The following is a 27,131-nucleotide window of genomic DNA, read 5'->3' on the forward strand; positions in this document are numbered from 1 at the left end:
TAGACTATAAGGAGATGCTGTAATATTAACCATAATATTTGTAGAAATTCTTTTGCTGATTATTTTTTTCTAAACCAGAGCAGGACAATACTTTAAATTGCAGCTATTTACACAGTTTCAGAGCTGATGCTGGAGACATGTCTGTGATACTTGTCAGCTTTGCTTTATGTAGATTTATGCGAACATGGTATTTGAATTTTAATTCCCAAGCTATTTATCTTCTGCTCTGCTGAAAATATAAATTTCATCAGGAAAAAATCCATCTGAATCTCATATGAGACTTTTGAGTTTTACCATTTTTCCAGCCAAAATATTAGTTCTAGCATGATTTTATTAATAAACTAGACATTTATCAGAGATTATTTGAAATACTTGGGAAACTTAAATACCTTTTATGTAACATAATTCCAGCTTCCGACATGTGAGGAGACCAAAACCAAACAAGGTTGCTCTATTTCTGGTCTGTTCTGCTAAAAATGATTGGATATCTCTCATTGCAAGTACGCTATGAACTATGAAAGTTAAATTTATTTACAGGAAAGGATAATTCTGTTACAGATTATGATATATGAAAGGTGGCATATATGTTTAAATCCTGATTCATAATGGACAATAGAACCTACTAATTTAAATGATAAGGACAGCCTAGGTACAGGAATTAAGTCTGTAGTTACACTTATTAAAACTACCTTAAAAACCCATCAATATAGCAGTTCTGTTCAAATAGGCTATTTGAAAGGATTGTTTTTCTTTTCAGGGATTTTTTTCACCAGCTGCTATCTATACATATTTTTGGATTTCTTATTTCAGTAAAGTCAAAGTGTGGCATAGATTTATGAGGCTGAATAGGTGACAGGTTTACTGTATGATTACACTATAATTCTAACAGTGTATTTATTTAAAATAGGAGATTGTACATAATAATTTTTGATATTTTGATTGATCAAAGGAAAATATATAGGAAGGTTTTAACATTTTTTTTTATATCACTGATTTCTTGGGAACTTCCAAAGTCCACATTTTTCATTTGAGGCTGTAGAGAAAAAAATCCCATCAAAAGGAATTTCTACCTTCCATAATATTGCAAATTAAATTTTTGCTAGAAATTACATCAATGTCCAGTCATTGATGACTATCTAGTCACACTGTCTTCAGATTCAAAACATATCCATTGGAAACTGGTTATGTCTTCAACTGCAAGACCTAAGAATATTTTTCACTTTTATATTAATTAGCTTTTATAATGTATGTCCTGCATAAGGCCCAATCTTTCACTACTCTGATAACATATCTGTAAATACACTGGGAAAATCTACCTTGTTATACCTATAGCACTTGCTGAACTGCTTTGTTGTGGAGGCGAGAGTTGAATTTTTCACTGTCTGCTGAAATTAGTCTTTTTAAATGTGAGAAGACCTTACTAAAACCCTGAAGAAATTATGAGAACAATTTTGTTATTTTGCTTTTGCTACATTTAAAAGTCTTCCCCAAAAACACAAAAAAACAAACAAAAACATAAACCTTGATATACCTTGATAGTGATGATCCAGTCAAAATATTTTCAATGAAGCACTGTTTGATGTTTTTCCAAACAGGTTACTGAAAGTACTTGATGACAAAAACTTTTATTCCCTCCTTCTCAACATCTGTTGTGTCACTCTTCCTTCTTGCATGTCCACTTGAATTGTACTCATGCAGCTAATTTTCACAAATTCCAGGCAAGAGAATGGAATTGATAAATCCACTTAAAATAGCAGGGTACACCACTTAGTACATCAGAAAAGAAGATTAATTTATTCTAGCAGGTTTTTTTTTTCAGAAAGCATCCAGCAGGTTTTTTCAAACAGCATATTTGACTTCAGTTGGCCTTTTTTTTCAAGGGTGCAGGAAGGATATTTGAGTACATGAGCAGAAGTTCACAAAAAGCAGCTTTCAAGTTGCTTTTAGAGAAAAGGGTACTTTTAATGCAACACCAAAAAAAAAATTGCTCTTTTTAAGAAAGACTGTCTTCTGCAGCTTCTGTTAAACCAGCTTAACAAAGAAGATAACATGATGAGTAAAATATTTACACTTTGCTATAGTCACTTTGAGAAATAAAAAAAAAAAAGATTCGCTAGTTTATTCATCTTTCCTAATGCTACAGAAAGGAAAGGATCGCCTAAACAAAGAATACTGATGCAGAAACTCAGACTGTAAAATCAATATATTCGCTCAGTAGAGCTGAGTTTCTTTCTAATGCTGCTGTTCCAGCAGTAGAGTTTACCTTCTGAATTATATATGTATTGACCTAATTACATAAATATTGACTTTGCTTTATATGAAGCTTTTTTCAGTCTCGTTGTAATTACAATGTCAATATTTGTTGTGTGTAATAACACTGAATTTGGACTTGTTAATTTTGATTGATAGTGGCATGCCACAAGTTATTATATGGGATAAGACAGTCTACAAACATGCATAGCAGATACAAGCAGCTGACAATGCTACCAGATTTCAGTGTGTCTCCAAGACCTTCTATTTCTGATGTTTAACCAAGCAGAGGAAATATAATGGGTGACTACATCCTTGCTCCATAAGAATACTGTAGTGAGGTGGAGAAATATCTGCCCTGGTAAAAAAAAAATTAATTAAGTACAAATATTCAGCTGGGAACTCAGTAAAAGAGTTCCTGTTTAAACCTAGCTTTAGAACTTTTCCTTACAACATTGTAAAACATGCTTAAATTGCACCAAAATGGAGGTTTTATGCAGCAAGAACTATATTTTTCTGATACCTTCCATGAGTTATACATTATTTTGCAATAATACTGGGACTCAGACATAATAAAATTCCCATTAAATTTCCTTTCTTCTTCAAATCCAAGAAAGATTTGAGCAGTGGACTTTTAGGTACTACCGGGACTTGCAAAACTGTTCACTTAAGCTTGCAAATGTTTGTTGAGATGTATTTCTACAAGAACAGCTTTATTCAGAGCTGGTGGACCTCAGAAGTGCTTTCAACGATGAATAGCCATGTAGTATAGTGCGTATTTCTAGATGCAATTATAAAGCATTTGGATTTGGCAGTAACATGAGAATTAGAAACCAAACTGTGGCAGTCTGTGTGCTGAGGCTATTTAAATTTTTTCTAGCTTTAATATGTTGCCAGTAGTGACAAGGCATGCATCATACTGTATTTTCTTATTTGTCTCAACAGGGATGCCAGACAAGACGAACCTCAGTGACGTAAAGCAAATCCATCAAACCAATGATGGCAGCACTTTAGACACAACTGGAGCAGGATGTACAGCAATGGCCGATTACGTGACATTTACGCTGATTAGTTTGGTAATACTGTTTCTCAGTCTTTGGTAACTGCTTATTTCTGGCTTGATATATGTATCTCATTGTCATCTATTTGTCCCCCACTCACAAGCCTGGAATAAGGGATCTGATGATTATAGGAATATTTATGGTATCTTGTATAAGATCAGCCAGTGATCTTAGCCCTGAATATTAACAAAGAATTTTATGTAATTTTTTTCCTGTGTTTTTTTTAAACACCTCTATGGTCATAAAAAGTCCTGTTTTCTTTTTTTGATATTTTATGTTGAAAATAGGTTGCCTATGATAATCTTTCCCTTAAAATTTGTAAAAAAAGAAAGCGTTACCAAGTTTGAAACAGTCTCTGGAAATCATCTAGACCAACCCTGTGCTCTAGCAGACTCACTTCTTGCAAGTTTCATAAGAACAATTTCAGTTGATATTGGAATGTCTCCAAGGATAGAGACTTTACTGATTCCCTGGGCAAGCTGTTCTACTGCTTCAACACTCATAGCAGATATTTTTTAGCTATTTTATTTTGGTTTTTGCCTCTTGCCCATTGTGCCCACTGAGTCCTGTCCATGGGCAGGAGTTTGCCTCCATCTTCTTTGCTCCCTTTATCAGGTATTTATATATTTTCAAATGATCCTGCTCTGCATCTTCTCCAGGCCAAACAGACCCAGCTGTCTCAGCCACTCCTCGTATAAATTTTGTATAAAAACCTTCACAGCCCTTTGCAGGAATCCATTCACTATGTCCATGTCTCCCTTGTCACTGTCTTTGAGAGTCCAGACCTGAACACAGCACTGTAGACCTGTTGCACTAGTGGAGAACAGAGGGGAAGGATCACCTTCTTTGACCTTCTCATATTTTTCCTGATTCAGACCAGAAGGAAGTTGATTGTCTTTGCTGCAAGGGCACAGTGTGGGCTTTTCTTCAGCTTGGTGTCAATTAGGACCACAAGGTCCTTCTCTGCAGAGCTGCTTTTAACCCAGCAGGCACCAACCTGTACAGGTGTATGGGGTTATTCCTCCCCAGGGGAAGCATTTGGCATTTCCCTTTCTGGAACTTTCTGAGATTCCTATCAAGTCAATTCTTCAGTCTGTCAGGTCCCTCTGAATTCAGAATTATTTTTTATAGTTCAGAAAATCCTATATGTTAGATACTATGTATGTATATGGTAGCTGCATTTTATCTAGGGATAACAACAAGGTTAAGATTCTGTGTTGGGTTAAGGTATCCTAACATACATGTCAACATACAGATATTTACATCTGTGCTCTGTAGTCATTGGATTCAATAGCTAAAATACCAACAATGAGTGCCAGTTGTGATGCTCAAAAAACCCCCAGCTTGTGTCCACTACTGTTCTGAACAGCCTCAGGTCTTTCTCTGGGCAAGTGACCACAGCCTTTGTCAACACAGTCAGTGAAGCCCAGCACATTTTTCACCTCATATAAAGACAAAATAGTAACTCAGTTGGCTGAAAAAATGGCTGAAAAAATGGCTGGTGACACCTAGGATTTCTTGGAGTATCTAAGACATCCTTAGGGAACTGGCATATATGATGCAGGATTTATGGAATGTTCCATAGGCTTCCTTAAGTGGAAGCCGTGGGCAGAGGCAGCTGGCAGTTAAGTGGGACATCCTCAACTCAGACAGATCCAAATATCCACATGTGAGCCCATGAATCATACACCAAACCTACATCAATACTATTGGTAGCTTAGATAACTGATTGGAGTGGTGACATGAATGTGAACCTGAACACAACAATCCCAGCTCAAGTTTTTATGCTTCATAAAATGAGGCAAGAAAAGTGTCCCATAGTACTAATGATACATTACATATTACTATTATAAAATTTGATTGTTCTGCATGACTAATTTCTGTGTCATTTTAACCAGGAAAAATTTAAGAATATTTTGTAGTTATTTCTCCTGTAGTGTATTTTACTAGAGGAAACAAACCTGTACAGTATTGTACATATTCATATAGTAGCTAGAACTATTTCTAGACAGAAAACGTTACTTTTATAGGAGACTCATATTAAAAAAATACATTTAGTATTTTTATTCCCACGTGTATATGCTCGTCATTAATATACACAGTATAACATGCAGTATAACAAATAGGTGAACAGATATAAAACTTAGATAAGAAAGTTAACATTCCTATGAACAATTCCATGCCCAGATAAACATCATTATTAGACATGTGTGCCAGTGTATATATTTTACTTGGCCTCTTTTTTCCATAGCAGATTTTAGAAATCAATCTTTCAAATTCGCTTGTCTTGTTTACTTGAAATTATGACATTGGTAATTCAAGGAAAGAAAATGTAAATTCATTCTTTTCCTTTGTAATGTCAACTCACACAAGTAATCAATTCAGTTTGGCAACTTTTTTTGAACAATGGCCAATATCAGTCACTTCAATGAAAATGGAATAAAGCTTACAGGAGGAGACACAGAAATACAGAAAAAATCCACGATTATTCATTTCTCAGAATTTGTATACTGATGTATGTTGTTTCCATTCCTGACTTCTGTGTACTGTTCAAGATCTTACAAATCCTGGGAGTCCAGGAATAGTAGTTTGTTCTATAGAATCTAGGCAACACAAGGCTCATTTTCAAAACTGATGGTAATTCGTTTTAAGACCTCCTCAGGTATAGTGAATTACTAGTCTGTAATACTCCTTTCTTTTGGTTTTCTTGGCCTGTTGCCATTATCTTCAACACTGTACCTATGTAGAATAATTTCTAACATTCCTTTTGGTGTGGAAAATTAAGTTTCTCCTTCCCAGACACATATGAACAACCTAGTAGCAATATGAATAATAGTGGCAGGTCTGGAGATTTCTCACTCACTACTCTGCCATGAGACCTCATTCACCCTCCTGTTCCATCTATCTCTAGGCATCACCGCACACTCCACATCATTGCTCAGACTCATGCATCTGCCAGGTTGTATCAGGACTTTTTCATTCAATCTACCATGCCACAAAGAAATAGTTCAGTTCCTTAAAGAACTGTTATCTAATCATTAAAACAGGTCTGAGCAAGGAGAAGTCTCTTTGACAATCTGTCCCAAGGTCACATTGCAAGGGAGGTACCATTGCATGAAACTCTGGAAACCTGCAGAATGCTGTATAGCTCCACGTTTGGATGTCAGGGGGAAAAAAAAAAAAAACAAAACAACGCCAGTGTTGCTGTGCTATGCTAAAGAAAATGGAAAGAGGAATAGCACTGAATAGAAATAGGAAGAATATTTTAGAAAAGCCAAGATGAGAAATAGGAAAAAAAAAGGTTGAACTGGAGATTGTGGTAATGGACTATAATACCACCTGCATCCCCATAAAATGATGGACTGTACACAATATGTATGTGAGTCAATCTGAGTCAATTACCTGGGCATGCAGAAGTTTTCCCAACATGAGGTCACACAGGCTGCACAGGGCTGCCTCTGATCTCCTCAGATGACGTCAAAAATGACATGTAGGTCTGGTTTCCTCTGATTCCTTTCATTTGTTCATACTGAGGCATTTTTAACAGTCTAAATCTTCTCCATTTGGACTTTGGCTTTATGTTGCCTGCTTTTAAATAATATTTTAGTGTATTATAATGTTATGGTCTAAAATAGGAATGCTTTACTGAAAGTGCACTATTTCTCAGATAGACACTCACTCAAACTGACCATACTAAAATTGTAATATTAGATTTGCATACCTGGCCTTGGTACTTTTTTTTTTTTAATAGAAACTATTAAATAAGAGAACTTTGTAAGGAATAATTTCTTAGTCTGGTACTTACAATAAAATTCCAGGAAAGGAATAATTCAAAAACAAACAATATTTCAGAAATCCATAATATTTTTATTTGGTAAAATCAAGATATTTCTCTTCTATCCTGAGATCAAGAGAGACCTTGTATGTAGCACACACCCATTTGTTAGGGAAGCCTGCTGCCCCTCTGGGTACAGCCCTCTGATCTTTGTCTGTTACTGTTTTTTCAGGAAGCCTAAGGTCAATCTAGAAAGATTGAGGTGCCAAAGCATGTCCGGAGAAGTGCAAGTTGCTGGTGATGGGTCTGGAGTGCCTGAGGGAGCTGGGATTGTTTAGCATAGAGGAAAAGAGGCTCAGAGGAGACCTCACCACAATACAAATACCTGAGAAGGGGTTGTATAAAGGTGAGGGTTGGCCTCTTCTTCCAGGCAACCAGTGACAGAACGAGAGGACACAGCCTCAAGCTGTGCCAAGAAAAGTTTAAATTGTACATCAGGAGTAATTTCTTCATAGAAATGGTCCATTGGAATGGACTGCCCGGCGAGGTGGTAGAATCACTATCCCCAGAGATATTTAAAAGTTATTTAGATGCAACACTCAGGGACATGGTTTAGTGGTAGACTTGGCAGTGCTGGGTTAACATCTGGACTTGAGAATCTTAAGGTCTTTTCCAGGCTAAATGATTCTATAATTCTTCACTTTCCATTTCTTTTTTCTGTATATGTACATGTGTTTTTAAATGTACTTGTATCTCCTGGGGAAAAGGTACTGACTGGAGTACTTATTGTCATAACTAATGTTCTAGCACTTTAAATAAGCATTTCAAGGTGACAACTTTTCCTGTGTGTAGCTGGTGAAAAAGAAAAAGATGCACCTGTTTCCTTGGAAAGCAAATATCACTGTTCCTTTCATGACTAATAAAAGATGATGCATAATTACAGCTATGTAAAAGGTTATCTTTTTATTTCTCTCTTTCTATAGATAGATATGCATATAGATTCTTTACTACTCTGTACCTGTATATTTATATTCTAAAATAATATTCTTGTTCAGATTATAGCAGGGTTTCGATCAATTTATTCAAGATTTCAGATTAACTTTATTATTTCCATATAATCTTCTCAGGATAATGAAAAAAAATGTAGTTGAAGCTATCTCTATTTATTTTCTTTTATATTCAGTTCTTCTCTGAAATAATTGCAGAAGCATTAATCTTATTTAGAAAATGGTGTGCTTTTCTATGTGCTCTGAGTCACAACTGATTATAATGGGAATTGAAATAAAAGTTTTTCCTAACTATATTATGCTAAAATAGCTAGTGACTATAGAAAAATTCAGATTTTCTTCTTGAAAATATCAGCAAAATCTTAAGTTTTAACTCTTAACTCTTTCTTCATGGTGATATATTAACAAATTTTGGGGGAAAATATTTGCATTTCAGGCAGGGAGAAACTTTGTCTTTCTATTTATTTTAGAACTTTTAAAAGTGAAATGCTGCAGACAGCATACCTGGTAGCCCATGAGGCTCTTTTCCAGTTCACATTGAGGAGGAAGCTCATGCTGAGCTTCTGAGGCTGGGAGGACTCAGTCGATGCATCTCATCACCCCTCACAGTGCAGAGGGCTGTGCTAAGATCACCTGCTGTGCATGCCTAATTTAGGTGTCACAACCAAGTCTCTCCAGGTTTGTCAAGCAGCCCAAATCAATTGTTAGTCTCTTGAATGCAAGTCACATGGAGGTCTTTCTCTGTGGTGGTTTCAGATTTTCCTGCTCCTCTCAATGTCACTCTCCCATTTAAGCTGGTACAAGAGTTTACAGGATCATGCAGTGAAACTGGTCAGGGTATTTCTGACAAAGGATTTCCTTGATCCAGTTCACCTTGCATCTTCAAAGACAATGCCACTGGTACAATGTGGCTATAGTGCTCATGGAATTTTAGCCACATATCTACAGTAGGTAGACACAATATTAGGGACAAAAAAACCCCCTTAAATTACACAAAAACAGACTGCAAAGTTTTTTTCATAACTGCATTATGTGTGAGGATTCATACTTTGGTATCTAAAGTAGTATATTGCCATTAAAAAAATCGTAGTAAAGTCTGATTAAATCCATGCCACACATGAAAGTGTATAACAGATCTCTTTTGCTGATGGGCAAAAACATACTGCTAAATGCCTACATCAGTGTGCCTTACCATGAGTCATTTCTTTGTCCCCTGTATCTGTCTTTAGGGGGTCGGTATTTTATGTGATTTCCTGTTTACTTTCAGTTCACTTTATTTATAAGTATAGATACCACCTTTGTGATGGCTGTTTAAAAAAATATTTTTCGTGTTTGTTTACATCCCTACTTTTTGACAGACAGAAGTGTTCTTGAAACCCATGTATTTCACCCTCTGTATTAAAAAAGAAAAAAATTAAAAAGAATACCAGGCCTCCAGAAGAGTAAAAAGCAACATCATCCTGAAGAATAAAGGCTGCTTGTCATGCGTATTTTTAGCAAACTATAAAAAATATGTTATTTCTTAGCTTCAGAACAATGCCATGCTGGAAATTAGCACACAGGCCGACTCTTCCTTTCAGACATTTGTGATACTACTGAATTCCATGGATATAAGTGTAAACATAGTTTGACTTTGTATTATCTACATGCAAAATTGAATTGATACACTTAATACAACAAGAATGTTTTCAGAAAAGCATCACAAAATTACAGGTGATAGCAATTTGTATTTCTCTGCTCTGTCCTGGTTACATGTACATCATAACAAATAAAATATTAATTTAGAAAATAAAGATTTATATTGTGAATCCTCTGTGACTGTTAAGAAAAAGTATGAAACGTGAATTAGTGATAAATTTCAGCATTTCAGTAATCTAAATATCACGGAGAAGAGAAAATTACATAGTTTTTACATTTTTAAAATAATTTTATAGTCAGCCTTCCACTCTTTGTATGGATCTTAAAACTAGCAATTTCAGGCTGAGAAGAGGGGTTATGTTGGGTTGCCAGCATCTGGGTTCCTCTGAAGGAATTAATAGGATGTTGATGCTTTATTCTTTCTCACTTCAAGATGGACTTTGTCATAAGGTTTGCTAACATGCTTTTATACTTCTGTTCTTCCTTCATTCGTCTCTTGCTCCTAATTGCATCTGAATCTAGTATATGTGGTACCATTTACATATGTTAGATGCTACCTCTTGATTCCCTTTGCTACCCTTAAAACCAGCTTTTTCCTGTTCTAGAGATGCATCACTTCAAACTATGGGTCAGCTGTTTAGAGCTGTGTGGTCTTCAGTACCGAACCTGTTCCCTGTCCTTTGGCATCCCATGTCTGTGTTTCCTCTGCACCACAATCTGTGCCTGCAGATCTCTGCTCTTGAACTAAGCCTCTATTACTCTATGTTACAACATTGTCTTAGAGTCATAAATATCGCATTCTACATGGAATAACTGCTTGTTACTGCTATCGATATGAAACTACTGCTGTGTCCTGCAAAGATAAATGTAAGTAAACTCAATTTGCCATAGGCATTGGGTCCGACAGGAAAAAACCCTCTTATCACACCCAACGTGAGCAAAACAAAGCTGCAAGCAAGTTAAGAAATATTCAGCTAACCAGTCTGAGGAGTGCCAGTCTGAAGGACCTGAAAACTCTGTACCAAGGCCAGTAAAGGCTACTTTAGCCATGGCAGTGCTATATTCCAAAGCTACACCTTACACCAGGATGGTCTGAGACATCTGCTTCAGAGTGGCCAGATCAACTGAATTATCAGGAACAAAGGGTTGACTTGAAAGTGTGATTCCTCTCATCCTGAGAAAGAAATCTAGAATCACGTAGATCTCCTCTGGTAGAGATTAATTCAAGGATATCTGAAAATTAACATGTCAATTTACAAGAGAAAAAATTACTTTTATCATGAAATTCAATCCAGTTAAGTCCTTCAACCTTTTCCTTCTAGACCAAAAACTTCTAAAGTGTTACCTCTCTTCTTTACCTGCACAGGGAATTTGAATACTTATCCTATCAGGACTGATCCTCTACATCCTCTGATACTCAGGAACCATATGGATCTACTGTATAGCCTTGTACAGTAGCATGGGCCTAAAACTGTTTAAAACTTGAAATTAAGTACCTTGAAACTAAGTAAAAGTAATTATGGAAGAGTTAATTTCCTTTTAATGTGAGAAAGCCAGGTAAAGGCACTCTCCATGCATTTCTGGAAAAATACTGGAATTTCAAATCATATTTGAGAGTTTACAAACCCATGAAAATACTTGTTTATCTAAGCAATGATTAATTGTTTTAAATGTATATATGTAATAACAAAGAAAATAAACCATTCTGTACCATGGGCAAGTAAAATTTGCTTTTGTCAAATATGATTTTATCTTCGGTTTTATCTTAATGTAATGCAAAAGCTCGAGACCAAATTTACTGATTGACAATAAATTTACTGAATGATCAATAAAATCATAGCCAAAACCCAAACCAAACCCAAAACCAGAACCAAAACAAAACAACAACGAAAATCCTTCAACATGGCATTATTCCAATAGTTAGAAATCTGTGATGGATGTCCTGATAATTCTCCTTCCTGTACCCTAAGTGATTTTTATATTTTAGTTGTAATTATTCCTGCATAAAATCCTGCCACAGTCCAGAGAGAAGATTTCATAGTCTCTGTGAACAAATTCACTGTCTCTGAGCTCTGATGGTGGAGAAGTTTTTTGTTATTGCCTCTAAAAGCTATTGTTTTCCCTCTAGAATGCATCACTTCTGGTCCTGAGTTGCCACAGTTTACAGCCTAGCAAGTTGCAGAAACATGTTAGGGTCTAAATTGCTATGGCAAGCATGAACACTGATATGACTGCTGAAAAGACAGAAATCTCCAGGACAAAAGAACCAATAGTTCCTCTGGAGCTAGTGGAAGCTCTCTTTTAATGTGAATCACACTTTCTGAGCATTGAAACTGTAGCCAAGCACTACTTTCACCTAAAATTAGAAAAATAAAATTTTGTGATATTTATACATTGACCTCTATATGTAAACAAGCAGATAATGATGAGCAACACAATCTTTTTTGGGTTTTGGGGTTTAGCAAATGGTTTCTTTCCTTTAAGAAAGAAAGATTTTGGAAGTGAATCAAAAGGCAACATACAACTGATTGAACAATCAGGAAGGAAATATGATAAAAATATTTACTTTTGCATTTTCTTCTCTAAAGCAATAGCATGCTGATAGCTATTTCAATCAGGAGCCCATGTACCAACCTTCAACATAAAACTTTGCTTCTCAGTGCATGAAAACATCTGGTTTCAAAGGCCATCATTTGACTCTGAAAAAGGTCCAATGTTGTCAATATCCATTGTTCTTATTTTTCCCAGTAAAACTTAAACAACAGTGGGCAAAAGTAGTAATTAACATGCAAAACAATGTTGCCCTAAATGTTTTTAAATCCCTGCACAAGTATGAACTCTATCTGTTTTCTGGCAGTACAGATGAAAGCACAGATGTATAACCACTAACTGTTATGCATATAGTTCATCCCCACAACTGCATAAGCATTTTATTTTCTCTCTCACAGTATACCCTATTGTTCTTTTTGCATGCTAATTTTATTTACTATTCTATATAATTGTCAATTGTAGCACTCTTTTCTAATCTGACTGTAGAATTGCAGAGCAGATCTGTTTCTTTGTAAATTTATTCATAGCCTACTGAAGGGGTATCCCAATATTATTAGGCTTGGAGAGTCTACTTCAAAATTTATGTTTAAAAAATTACTGCGGTGAGGGAAAGCCAGTCATGACATCAGGTAAGGAATGCTATTGCTGGTATGCCAGCCTTTGCTTCCATACAGGTACTTTATTTAACATCAATTGGTAATTTTCATTGACTTCCAATGAGAAACTAGAAGAATCATCTAAATTCATAGAACTGAACTTATTCATCAGATGTCCTGATGAGGCAAATGGAAAAAACATTAAAACCCCAAACTTAATCATGTTTTTCATGTAGACCTGGATATGTTTATGGAAGTGATTATGGGATTGAATTGCCTCAACTAGTGGGGAACTACATGTCATGGATCAAAGGTCCTTCCCAGTCACAACAGTTCACAACTGCTTTCCAACTTCATTATTCAGCACCCAACTTGCAATTTCTGATTCTCCTACAGTGACTGTCAGAGGATATTTTATTGCTCAAAAATGTTTAGAAACTCCTCTATTAAACAGGTATAAAACCATTGAGGATAACTCAAGTAACATCGTGTAATTTTAAATAGTTCAGACACTATTCAGTCTTAGAAGGACAGTAACATTTTTTCATGCATTCCTAAGTGGCTCCATGTAACCATCATACATATTTTTGCAGGCAGTAATGCTCGGCATTTCTGTTTCCATACAATATCTTATTTATCACAGTGATCTTTTCCACTTTCATTCTACTTTCATTTATTAAGGTGATACCAAATATCTTGTCAGAGAGCCTAGCCCCTATCCTATCAGAAACCCTAGAAAAGAAGGACAAATTTGATTCTGTGATATGCCAGCCTTTTTCAGGGAATGTTGTCACAGGAACTGATAAGGTGACTATGAGATATTTCAGCTTTAGCAGATTTAACCAAATAAGGAGCACCATTTGCTTTATTTGATAGCTTTTTGGTGTACTACATTGAAGAACACTGCAGATTTAGGCACTCTGTGACTAGTACACTCTCTGATTGGTGGTATCAGCAAAGAGGCTGAGGTTTGAACAAACAGCACCAAACTCTCTCACTGGTTCTTTCAGAATGGAGCAGAAGTAAAGTCTTTGACAGGGCAATGCCAGGAAGCCTGCAGTGCTGCTGTGGGTGTTTGTTCAGTATCTAGATAAAAGCCAGTAGGTTCCTGCACTGTTGTGATCCAAACAGAAGAGATGTCTCTGCATGAATTAAGGTGCAAAAGAGACCATATGCCAAAGTCACCAGTACTGATTTTATTTAACGGTAAATGTGAGATAGAGAGATAGAAAGAAATAAGAAGGGGGTTGGAGAGAAGGATCGAGAGAGAGATTAAGTAAATATATCACCATCAAAAGTGGCATTGAACAGGTCCCTGAATCATTCTTCTAGAGGTACCATGTTTACACAGTCCAGGTCCTGGGTAGCCAGGGGTGAAGATACCATTACCATAATTAGAGATGGCATGAACATAAGCAATTTCTTTCTTTCCCAACAGCTTACCACAGTGGGAATTTTTTACCTGGATACTAATCAAACCTATAACTCCATTTGGCCTGGAATTAAGTCTTTACTGCTGTGCATTATGTCTTTACTTCAAGTTCCATTGTGGTGGCTTATATTATGGAGATAGTGTTTTCAGATATGCAATTGCATTCTTCAAATCCTCACAAGTGTCAGTCTGACACATTTCAGAAAAAAGTGGCTTGTAGAAAAGACCCATAAAGCTATCAAATACTGAGGCAAAATTAAATTTACATTTCATGAAGGTTAGTAATTATCATTTCTCAAACATTTCTAGATGGTTTAAACAAAATGCTCATGAGGATTTGTGATCTATGGCACATTGTATTGAAATGGTTTTGCATCAAAGCCTGACGCTGGCTTTTCACCACATTACATCTTTGCCATGTGATATATGTGCATGAAGACTCTCAGATTTTGAAGTTAAAAACAAACTTAGCTCTGCCCTTTATTTCTCTGCCCTTCAGGCTGTATCCATTTTTTCAAAAAGCTCCAAAACAGTGAGTGTCTGAATGGAATCAAATTTGTCAAATTCAAATATCCCTTTTAATGTTGCCTTATCCTTTATGACACAGTAAGTACATTTTGAGATCTTAAATTTCCTATACTCAACTTGAAATATAAATTCCATAGCGCAGTGTAAGTAATAGCTAGTTTCTTGTGCTGACAACCTAGAGAAGATAAAAATTCCTCTAAGACTCCTTCTTTCACCTCTAAGAAAAGAAACTGTCTTCACTCCTTGATGCCGTACAGGCACATGTTGCAGGTTTAGATGATGAAAAGAGTAATTTATGAAATTACTACAATCAAGCATCCAGGAGGCCACAAATAATGTTATAGCAACTCTTTTTCCACAGACTGAAAATTATTGTACCCATAACTTGCAGTGTGTTCTATTGAGTACTACTAATTTCAAGATGTAAAATGTTACTAAAATGTTATCTGTGGGGTCTGGGATTTTAGTGAATCAATTAAATCTTTAAACACAGTATGTAGCACTTGGTGGTTCCTCCCATGAAAAGACTGAAGTTGCTTATTGTGTGTCTGTGGTGGAGATTATATTAAATCTTCAATATTCTGTGCATTTAGTCAGTACTCAGGATTTGTACCATACTTCCTGATCTGTTTTATATTTCATATTTTAATTAAAACTTTGAAGGTCTGCTAAGGTTTCTCTCTACCTCTGAATGTCAATTTACATTTATGTTAGCACATTGTGAATGAGTGAACATTTTAGAATATCAGAATATTCCCTACTCCCAACTACAAATAAAAAGTCTTTGAGAAATAAAAGTAGGTTTTAAGAGACTTTATCCTCTACTTCTTTTGAAAATAGCTTAAAATAACCAAGATGAGTGTGAAAGGCTTCTGACTACCAAACTTATTCACTCTAGATCATGCAGGCTAAATCTTTCTAGATACCATTAAACTGAACTTCCTCCAGGGTATGAAGTGCAGCTCAACTCACACAGCCTGTCTATTCAACACCAGTGCATACAAACCTTCAAAGGCATGTGACTTTTCACTGTTATGCCTGAAAAATGAATGAGTGAGAAGGTCCATAGTTACAAAAAAGAAATGTCATCTTAAATGATAATGGTTGCTTCGGCCCTCTTTTTCTCAGAGAGAGTAATAACTTAGCTAACACTGAAGTTAAGACTTAATTTTGAGTTATTCAATGGATAAAAATTTTTAATTATTGTACAAAGACTTTGAGAAATCAATTCTAAAAGGAAAATTCATATTACTTTTCCACCAAATATCAAAATATCAGTGATTTGCCCTGGTTTTTGTCTTGCTCAAAGGAAGCATACCATTCGCAGAAAACTACTGTAACAAAACTTTCATTTTAAAACCTTTGAATGAACACCTTGACAAAGACCTTGTTGGGAACGTAAAATAAATTGAGCTTGTTGGAGAGGATATAGGAGTCATCTCACCTAAATTCATTCTTCCAGAAAAAAACAGTATTTGGTCCAAACTTGCCCAAACATTCTCTAAGTCATCTGTGAAACATTTGTAGTACATGTCATTTTAATACCAACTTATATGACAGGAAAAATGAACAGCCCCCTGGAGATGCTCATCTTCTTCAACTCCCTCTAAAAAGATCTTGGATGACCAAATTACATAAGGTACTGAAGTATTTGGATACAAAATAACAAGACTCATCCCTACCTCAGGTATCCAGCAGGAATGACAAAAGTAACACTGCCTTAATGACCACAAAGAATTCCAAATATAATTATAATTATTAAAAATGTTTTTAGAAAGGTGGTTGTTATTATTATTATTATGCAAGGAAATTAAATTAATGATTAATATAAAGGTTAAAAATTTTGCTACCTCTCCAAGGTCAAGACACTAAATAAAAAAGCATCAACCTAGCTGCATCTATGAACCTAGTTTTTTCCAATCTGTTGATTACAGCCAGCCAACTCTGCATCTATATCAGCCCTGCAGCAGTAATGACCTGGGAATAGGACTTTGGATTGGTTATATTCATGAGACCATGATTGGAAGAGGAAAAGAAAAAAAAAAATTAGGAATAGGAAAGAAAAAAAATTAGAAACAGGAAAAGAAAAAAAAAAGAAAATCAGAAACCTGGCCCTCCAGCTTCCAACAATTAACTTTACTCCAAACCCAGTTTGACAGGAGCACACATAAATTCCGCTTTCTGCTACTAACTGTAAGCTTCAAAAGAACCCAAAGACATTTCCAAGAGATATTAATGGAGATGGTCTGGATCTAAAAGGAAAGATTGGTGCATTTCAGATCTTTGCTAATTAAATTAATGAACAAAACCATAATGTGTAATGGTTTAAATATTACATTAGCAGTCTATTTCCAAAGGATTGATGAGCTTCTTGCTTGTTTCAGACACTATTTACCACTGACAAGTAAGATTGGCTAACAATCTGAAGATCTGAACGTCTCATTTTGTTTTTCAAAATGTAAAATAAAAAGTACCAAATCCACCACGACCAATAAAAACAAAACAGTAATAATAAAAGGTTTTTGCTCATAAAATTCTGCTTGAAGCAAGACTACAAAGTTATGCTGCCCCAGGATGTGATTCAGTATCACAAATGCTTTATACAAAGGCTAATGAGCCTGTTGCCAGTACTGAAAACACTATTTGCCAGTGGCAAAACTAACAGTAATTCTATATTACTGCTAATTTGCTAGATAGTTTTCTTCATTCAATAGCTCATAAATTCCAACAGTGTTGCTTCTAGGGAAATATCAATTGCTATGAAAATGACATGCAAAAGTGTCATAACTCTAAGTGCTTTTGTGACAGGATTATTAATATTTGCAATTCATATTTATCATTGAAGATACAAAAGTTAAAATTTTCCAAAATATTGAGTCAAGGAAATCTGTTTGCTTGGATATAGAAAGGAAAAATAAAGAAAACTACATGGCAATCCAAAACTATTGTAGTATCTTGATGTGATTTTCAGTTTCATTCCTTGAGAGAACGAAGAAGAGTTAATGGCTTGTCCACTTTAAACACAAAAGTGTTCCTGAAAACACCACTATTACAAATATCTTTCTAAAGGGTAAATAAAACATTGATTTCTGTAAGAGGTATTTTTGTTTACTACTACTGCCTTTATTGGAAGATAATCCCCTTTAAAAAAGAATATAAAAGTGGAAAGAAGTTTTTTTTGTATTGAGTACCTGTTTTACTAGGGCAGAGTAGAAATGAGTAAAGAGAGTTATTAGCATTACCCTGTATTGTATCACCAAAAAGCTCTCTTTGTTGAATAGTCAAGATCAGCTTGTATAACATGCATAATGTGAATTTAATGATACCTACTAAGCAATAGATTTTTTTATTGGAACAGTATGTTTTAAGTCTAAATTTAGAGACCTGTCTCTGCCAAAAAGTATAGTTGACAGTGTGTTTTCTTCCTTACCATAAAAGTTACCATATCCCCAGGGAAATTTTTTTGTGACATGTATTAGCAGCTGTTGACAAATGAGAGAGGTGTGGGAGCAGGAAGGAGAGGGCTGGGAAGGAGAGGAGAGGAGAGAAGGGAGGAAGAGAAGGAGAGAGGAAAATTGAGAGAATGAATGGGGCAGAGAACAAAATAGGTAAAGGCAGAGATGGGTGAAATTAAGGGAGGAGGTGAAGTGAGGCAAGGCAAGAAAAGGTGAGGAAAGAAAATAGGGAAATGAGAGGAGAGGAGAGGAGAGGAGAGGAGAGGAGAGGAGAGGAGAGGAGAGGAGAGGAGAGGAGAGGAGAGGAGAGGAGAGGAGAGGAGAGGAGAGGAGAGGAGAGGAGAGGAGAGGAGAGGAGAGGAGAGGAGAGGAGAGGAGAGGAGAGGAGAGGAGAGGAGAGGAGAGGAGAGGAGAGGAGAGGAGAGGAGAGGAGAGGAGAGGAGAGGAGAGGAGAGGAGAGGAGAGGAGAGGAGAGGAGAGGAGAGGAGAGGAGAGGAGAGGAGAGGAGAGGAGAGGAGAGGAGAGGAGAGGAGAGGAGAGGAGAGGAGAGGAGAGGAGAGGAGAGAAGACTTCTCTTGACCATCTATTTCATAATATTGTTCATATAAACATCCCACTCTCTGGATTTTGTTAAGATTTTGCCTTGGTGTTATTGTGAACAATAAATTCTACTGCAGAATCATAGATTCACCAAGTTTAGAAGAGATCTTCAAGATCATGTAGTCCAACCTTCAACCTACCACTACCCACCCCTAAACCCTGTGCCCAAGAGCCACATTCAGACACCTCTTGTGCACTTCCAGAAACAGTGACTCAGTCATGTCCCTGGGCAATTTATTATAATGCCTAACACTCAGTGATTTTTTTTTTCTAATATCTAATCTGAACCTCCCTTGGTGCAACATATGCCATTTCCACTTGTCCTTTTACTTGAGACATGGTAAAGTAGACCAATCCCCACTTGATCAAAACAATTATTTCCTTGATTTTAAAGCTAATGAAATTTTATAGGTAGCAGTAACTTTTATTTTCTTTATTTACACTGTCAGAGATGGGAGTAAACCTCCATTTTCCTTTCTCTGTTGCCTTCAGGGGCAGGATAAGCCTACTAATAAGAATTCACTGGCACCTTTTTTATTTTTCCCTTTAGGATCTACAGTGGATGGCTAATGTTGCAAGATCTCAGGTAACATGGCACTAAAAAAAAAAAACATATTGCAATTAAAGAGACATGTAAATAATATAAAATAAGGTATTTTAAAGAGCAGGTAACACTGTATTTAATACTTTGAGAATGAATTTGGCATATGTATTATAGTTCATGATCCAAACTCCTGTAAAAAGCAACCACAAAATCCTATAGCACCCTAATGAAAGGGAAGCACAAAATTCTGACAGAAAATGTTGTAATAAAAAATTTTGTCCTTGGATACTAAGTTAAAAGCCTCCTGTATTATCTCTTTTTTCAAGTAAAATGAAAATTTCTGTCGAGTTGCCCAACACATTAGCAAGGTGTTTTGTCTATTTTCTGTTGACTTGATTAAAGGCTTAAAAAACGTTTGTGAATTCTTTTGCTTGTATTTCCTGCATAGAATATATTGACACAAGCAATCTGTGTTAGATAACATGGTGAACCCTTTAAGTGCTCTCCATTTTGTGTAACCAAGATGTCTAGAGATTCCTCTCAACAGCAAGCTAAATGGAGATCACTGATTTGATTGAAAGCATACCTGGACAAAATGGACTAGCTGGAAATGCATCACATGTGACACTGGTGAAAAACCCTGAAAGCATTTCTTTCTCCAGGTTGGCATCAATTTTACCACTGCTCAGCACATTTCAGTACATTTATCCATGGATCTGTGTTTCTTGGAAGAGCCAAGTGACTACATGGCACATTAAAGATCTTCCTAATGTATCTTAGATAAATCTACCTAAGGATATCTTTCTGTCAAGTTATTTGTTTGTTTATTTTCTAACACAGATTCCTGAAAACATTTACAGTATTTGGGTCTAACAATGAGGACAGCGTTCATTTTGCAGAGAGATTCTTGATCTCTATTATCTGCATCATTTACTTTCAGCCTTACACTATTTTTTTGCTTATTCTATTTTTATGCTGATACATATCTGTCTCTATGAGACCCTGAAAAATGAAATTTAAAACAAAATGTGGTGGTATGAACAAAACAATGAAGGTATGTAGCATTTGTGGGCTTTTCCTCCTTTGTTGTTTGAAATACTTTCTCTGTCAAGAATAATTTAGAAGGAAAAGTTGCATTCTGATTGTAAAGACAGAAGTTAGAAGTGGAAAAATACAAAGAAATGGATTATTACACTGCCTTCCATCAAAAATAAACAGCTTCCAGATTTAGGATTTCCAGGACAGCTCCTCTTCCATATAACATGAAAAATATTGCTAAAATATTTTAAAAAAATATTACAGTAAATTCATGAATACAAGCCTCACTGAGTATAAGCCGCATCGCCGGGTGTTGGCAAACACTTCGTTCTTTGTCCATACACAAGCTGCACCTGAGTATAAGCTGCTCTGTCGTTCGCAGGGAGGACCCCTGTGCAACAAAGTTGCCAAATAGTAACAGAATCGCGGCAGGGCGGGGTTTACTGGCTCGGCTCGGGCCATGAGGGCTTGGGGCTGCCAACAGGGCTGGGTGGCCCAGCTCGGCGCTGCCACTCGGTGGGGCTGCTCGGGACCGGCTGCCGCCACCGCTGGGTTTGCCCACCCCGGCCCGGCACTGCCCCGTGGTGGCAGGGGGGCACAGAACCCGCCAGCACCCGCGGCAGCAGTGGGAGGCAGGGATGTAGCCTGCCTGCTCCTGCGGTGGTGGCACGCAGGGACGGGAGCTCCCCGAGCCGCAGGGCCAGCAGGAGAGAGCTGCCCCGCCTTCCCCACCCCCTGTGCTACCAGCATGGAGCAGCTCCACCTGCCGCGCAACAGAGTAACCAATTTGTAACAACCGCATAAATGCAGGGTTTTACTGGCAGATGCTCGACTTTGTAGTTTGCGCTGACTCGGTTTGCACTTCTGGGGTTGAAAATGTCAGAAAATTATTCACATATTGGCCGCTCCTGAGTATAAGCCGCATTTCCAGTGTGGGAGCAAAATTTTGGTCAAAATGGTGCGGCTTGTATTCGTGAAATTACTGTACTTCCAATTTGTCCCATATTCCAATTATCTAAATGTACTTGCTTCGTAAAACTACATGGCATCAAGGCTTTTATATATTGTCTGTCTTGCATTTAAAAACTATAGATTAAGACCTTTGTCACTGTAAGCATTTCGTTAGTAGAAAATACATGTTATGAGTACAATATGCAAAATTAATGTAATTTGATTTTATTGTTGAATAGAAGACACAAATCCAGCAAAGTCAATCAAATACAATTGATTTCAAATAATAATAGGACACAAGAGAATCAGGTAGTAACAATTCATGGATCTGGTATAAATACTGGTAATCTTCATATTCCTGAATTCCCCTACACAGCTTCTGGAGGCCTCTGTTACATTGTAAAAGAAAATCTCTATTTTCTGCCTGTCCTTTTATTCACTTATCAGAATATAGCAAGATATGTATTACTGCAGATATGTCTCGATTTCTGATGTGCAAACATAAAGGAAACAGATTTTTTTTTCTTTTGTTCCTTTTTCTCAGTAAGGCTTCCTTACCGAAAGAGTTCAAGTTGTGTCACATTATCTTTTGTGCTTGCCTCTATTTACAGCCATAACAGCTGTTCCTGGCAGCTATCCACCCATCATACATGTACTCCCTTATGTAGTTACTCTTCAATAAAGCATAGCACTATTTTTTTTTTCCAAATATGCTGTTCAAATGCACCAACTTCTGGAATTTGTTCAAATACACCAACTTCTGGAATTTGCTTTGCTGTTTTATTTCAGTTGTACTATTTACCCCGTTTGCTCTTTTTTCCATTCTGTACTTGTTCAATGTAATAGAGTGTGATCTGCTCTTTTCCTGTCCCCACTGGAAGCGAGGCTCCCTGAATGCCTCAAGTCCATGTGGGACAGAGTCCTGCTGAAGGTGTCCACATCCTCCAAGTCTGCAAGAACACATTCCCTCTGCTTCCTGCATTTTGGTTGATCCCTTGGAAGTTCAACCAACTAAAAATCAACACTTGGTTTTGGTCTCAGTGCCTCTTTCTCTGGCAACAACTGCTTGCAGGAACAGCACTTCAGACATAGAAATGCACAGTATTCCCATCTTAGAATGGGGTGGGTTATAGTTTGAAAAATTAGGTTAGTGAGGACACTCACAGGTCTTAAAAGATGTGAAATTTGACCCTCACGGTTTGTAGATGTAGGAGTCCTTCAGAGATCAGTCATTCTAACTGCTTCATTGTCCAGTAATAGTGAACACATCAGCTGTCACCACAGTCTGTTTAGTCAACTGGTACCAATGGTGCACTTACCATCTCTGACTCTTGAAGAGATAAAAATGTAAGCACACAAACATGTACACTGACAGCCCTACAGGACGCTGGGATTTCTGATATACCTCTACCTAAAAGGCAGTTTCTTGCACAATGTGTGGAATTTGAGGTCTTCATTTATATTACATAGTGAAATTAGTTGCAACAAAATCTGTGGTCACAAGTGTCAGGTTTTATAGAAAAGTTCTAAATCTCTATTTGAATATTTCACTCCAAGAATCAAGAACTTGGTGTTACCTATAATTTTTTTAATTTGTCATTCTTCATATCAATCCCTTAGTAGAAAGTAGTAAAATTTTCTTTCAGAGATCCTTCAAAAACAGAGGGAGGAAAATGCATCACACCTAAAGCTGTAAAAGGTGTTCCTATTTTCTGTCTTTAGAATTGTGATCTTTTCATCAGCATCTGTGTCCAGAAGTCTGACATGCAGACAGTAAAATTATGTTCTGGCTTGTCATTCGGAACTTGTTTTTCTATATTTCTGCAATATGGTCGCTGACCACCCTAATTTAATTTCACATTCACCCTTTTTGAAGCACTCTATACAGCTCCACCTTCTCTGCCATCTCTCATTTTTATTTCTTTCTGTTAAAATCAGACAATCTTCATCCTGACACAATCCACCGTGTGTGTTCTATCAAACAACATTCTGTGTTGCAAGAGCCAGCTGATAATAATCTGCTATGTGACCTTCTCCTTTGTCAAATTGCTCCCTCAACCCCACTTACCCGGTGAGAACAGTTCTCCCTGCTAAGTGTATTGTTATGGGCTTCCATTGTCCATTACTTGCATTCATTGCTGTGAATGTACCTTAATGTTCTATACAGAAGTACTATAATGAATACATTTTTGCATGTCTTGGTTCTCTCTATGCTCACTGAAATCAGTATATTTTTTTTCCCACCAAGTTTTGAATTAGGACTTTATATTTGCTTTCCATTAATAGCAGCTTTGTCTTTTGGATGTGACATTTGCACTCAGTGTACAATTAGACACTGGGCACATCACCAGTGTGGTAGGTTTGGTCATCTCAGTAGAGGAGAAGGAAAAAGAAGGGGACAATTCTCACAGTATTTTGAGTGAAACCTTGATAAAGAAATGGGTGTACTTACAGGACATTTATAAAGGTCACAGAATATAAAAAAGGGTAGTATGCTTAGTAAATATAGTCAGTGAAAAACTTCAGCACCACAGTTCTTTAGGACTCTTTAAAAGAAAACTGTTCTGTAAAAGTTAAGAATCTTATTGATATGCCAGTCTGGTACCATTGGGTCTCTTCAGCTGTTCATTAAGTAATGCTGTTATTTTAAGAGCTAATACTGATAGTGTTGCTCTAAGTGCTCTTGTTTGTAAGGTTTCCCCATTAAAAAAAAAAAAAAAAAAAAGAGATTTTTCATCAGGGATGAGCTGAAAGGAGAAAGAAACAAGAAGGGGAAAGAACAGTTAATAATAATGTTTATAAATAATAGCTAAAGAATTACTTAAATGAGTAATTTAATCAACATCATCATTTTAGCTGTAACAATTCCTGCTTACATCATCTAGAATTCTCTAAAATATATGGGGTCGTGCCAGGTATCAATTCCTAACATATATCATCAATTCTTAATATCTATAAGTGTTTTAAAGTGCATTTTGTGGAAAGGTAAATTTCACACTGTGAGTTTGCGTGTTTTGCAAACACGTATGTTATCAAGGTTCAAGCTGGCATTTGGTAAATCTTCCTTACTTGAAACTTTTTTTACTAGAATACTTTTTTTTTTTTGGTGTTTTATCAGAATACAATTTCAAGTAAGCCCCAAAGTGAACTCTATTTAAATTCAGAGCAATTTGAGATCAGGCTTATGCATTAGGTCAATATTGTAGGACAGTTTCATCCTCCTTTGCAACAGCTATCATTTATTTAAATTGAGTGTAAAGTAAAATTTATTGTACCCAGTGGGGCTATAAGCAATCTCTAGTGAACATGATTGTTTATTCAAATCACTGTGTTTTCCTTGTCCATTTTTTTTGCACTCTTTTGGAACATTATAGTGGAAAAATTTTCCTGGAGAGAGACCTAGTAATGTTTTATGAGACAGACAACTTCCAGAATTCCTTTTGAGCTTTGCAAAATTGAACACAGGAAAATAAAGTTGTCAGGTGCAAGAGTAGTGAAGCATTTTTTCCAGTCTGGTTTGGAGGATGAAACCACATGGTGCTGTTCTGGGAAAACTGATTTTAGTCACTGTAAAGTACATCATTATTATTCAGTCTGATTGATCAAGGTAAACATATTCACTTCATTTAGATAAAGTCACAACCAAATTATTCTGTACACAGTCAGGTGCATGCCATCTATCTGATCTAGACCAATCTAATACATTTTTCAATTTTGTTGCAAAAAAAAAGTAGACTGGTTCCCACAGCACAGACATAGTAAGTGAATGATAAATAACTCAATGACTTTCAGGCTGTATGAGCAAGAAAAATTAAACACTAGGAGAATAAAAAAATAGACAACTCCTAAATCATGCAAGTCACATGGAAGAAAGGAGGAATTTCATATAATTTTGAAATATTGCTAGTATCAGGTAAATTAGACATACCTTCTGCCAAACTGTTCACCAGGTTTTGAAAGCAGATGGAATATTTTGATATTATCAGAACAACTAGTTGAGAAATACTACAATGAGGGTATTTGGAAACAACCCTAATTCATTCCATTATTTTATTAGACAATTTTCAAAGAGACTTAAGAGGTTGTATGATTTGGCTTTGGGAGTGCTGAATTGGGCTGGGCTCCTGAAGTGCTGAATTTGAAGACAAGCCTGACAGAGCTCAATAAGTGTTTGGATGATGGTGTCAGGCACATGGTGTGCTCCTTTGGGATGGTGCTGTGCAGGGCAAGAGTTGGATTTGATGATCCTTGTGGGTCCCTTCCAACTCAGCATATTCTTTGTGATTCATTGATTCTGTGATTGTAACAGTTGAGAGGAAGTGCCAAGCATGGTGAAACCACTGCAGTTGTTTAGCCACAGTGATGAAATTACTAACACTAATAACACTTTTTTTCATGCATTCATGGATGCATGTGGGAGTAAGCATACGTTTTCTTATGGATATTTAGGGCAAGGAGGACTGATTTATGCTTTCCAGTTTGGTCTGGTATATTCAATACATAGTTCTCCTGTTTCCACTGTGGGAAGATGGTGTGAGTTTGACAGGGAATGCATGAAAAGGGGCCAGGAACCAACCTGATAAATGCTAGAAGATGGAGCCGGTACACTTTTTAAAGAAAGTTAAACAGTTCAGAAAAATGCAACCTCATTTATTCTTGCCCAAAACATGGGAAAACAAGGAAGAACAGTCCTTGATACTTTATGCCATCAGACAGTAAAGGTAAAAATTAATAAATAAAAAGCCTACTTGAACAACTCATTTATGATTAGTCTAGGTAAATCAAGAATAATTAGATGACCGATTTTATTTATCTGTGTGTCCTGGTGTCAGTATGGATACAGTTAATTTTCCTCCAAGTAACTTATACAGTGCTGTGTTTATTAGGATGAGAACAATAACACACTGATATTTTAGTTGTTGCTAAGTAGTCCTTATTCTAAGGCAAGGGTTCTTCAGCTTATTCTATTGCACTGCCAGTGAGGAGGCTGCTGGGTACAAGAAGTTGGGAGGATCCATAGCCAGGACAGCCAGCCCCAGTAAGCAAAAGGCATAATTCCCTAGAAATGACAGCATATAAACTAGGGGGAAAGTTGGCCAGAAGCAGCTGCTCAGGGTCAGCATGGTGAGCAATTATGTTGCTCATCACTTCTTCTGTATATTATAATTCTTTTGTTGTTGTTTGTTGTTAGTTGGAGTACTAGTAGTAGTAGTAGTAGTAGTAGTAGTAGTAGTAGTAGTAGGAGCAATAATAGTAGTAGTAGTAGTAATTTTCTGTCCCATTAAACTGTCTATTTCAATCCACAAATATTACTCTTTTTTTCTGATTCTCTCCCTTTCCCACTCTGAGGCCAAGAAAATTAATGTGTGTTGTTTAGCTACATGCCATGTTAAATCATGACAATAGGATAAAAATGTTTCCTTCTCCCAACATGGACAACTGGTTGTGGTCCTTACACGTAAATTATTTTCTTTTAATCTATGGACATACTTTAGTTTATCTCATCTGATCAATGATGCACATGGCTTATGACAGATATTGTTTAAAGATTTACAATATTTCTATATTTAATAGAAAGATTAAATCAAGATGAATACATAAATGGCTTTTTAAATAATTTACATTTTCTTGATTTTTTTGGCATGACATGACAATTGTTAGCTGTAGAGCTCTATTAAAGGACTTTTTCATCAAGTTTATCATTCT

The 27,131-nt window shown here is 36.4% G+C and overlaps 1 protein-coding gene across 2 annotated transcripts in view; it reads left to right on the plus strand.

Moving 5' to 3' along the window:
- Window positions 1-19,555, plus strand: part of GPC5 (glypican 5) — a 620,023-nt gene extending 600,468 nt beyond the window's left edge. Inside the window, exons 8-9 of one of the 2 annotated variants that reach the window (XM_033051489.1) lie at window positions 3,196-3,326; window positions 19,443-19,555. In XM_033051489.1, coding sequence (XP_032907380.1) covers window positions 3,196-3,326; window positions 19,443-19,493 — 182 coding nt within the window. In that variant the 3' untranslated portion in view covers window positions 19,494-19,555. Of the gene's footprint in view, window positions 1-3,195; window positions 3,327-19,442 lie in introns of those variants that run through there. The other variant, XR_004417012.1, reaches the window with a different exon arrangement.
- Window positions 19,556-27,131: the final 7,576 nt, after the last annotated feature.

Source organism: Catharus ustulatus, chromosome 2 (assembly GCF_009819885.2).
Source record: "Catharus ustulatus isolate bCatUst1 chromosome 2, bCatUst1.pri.v2, whole genome shotgun sequence".
Taxonomy (NCBI): domain Eukaryota; kingdom Metazoa; phylum Chordata; class Aves; order Passeriformes; family Turdidae; genus Catharus; species Catharus ustulatus.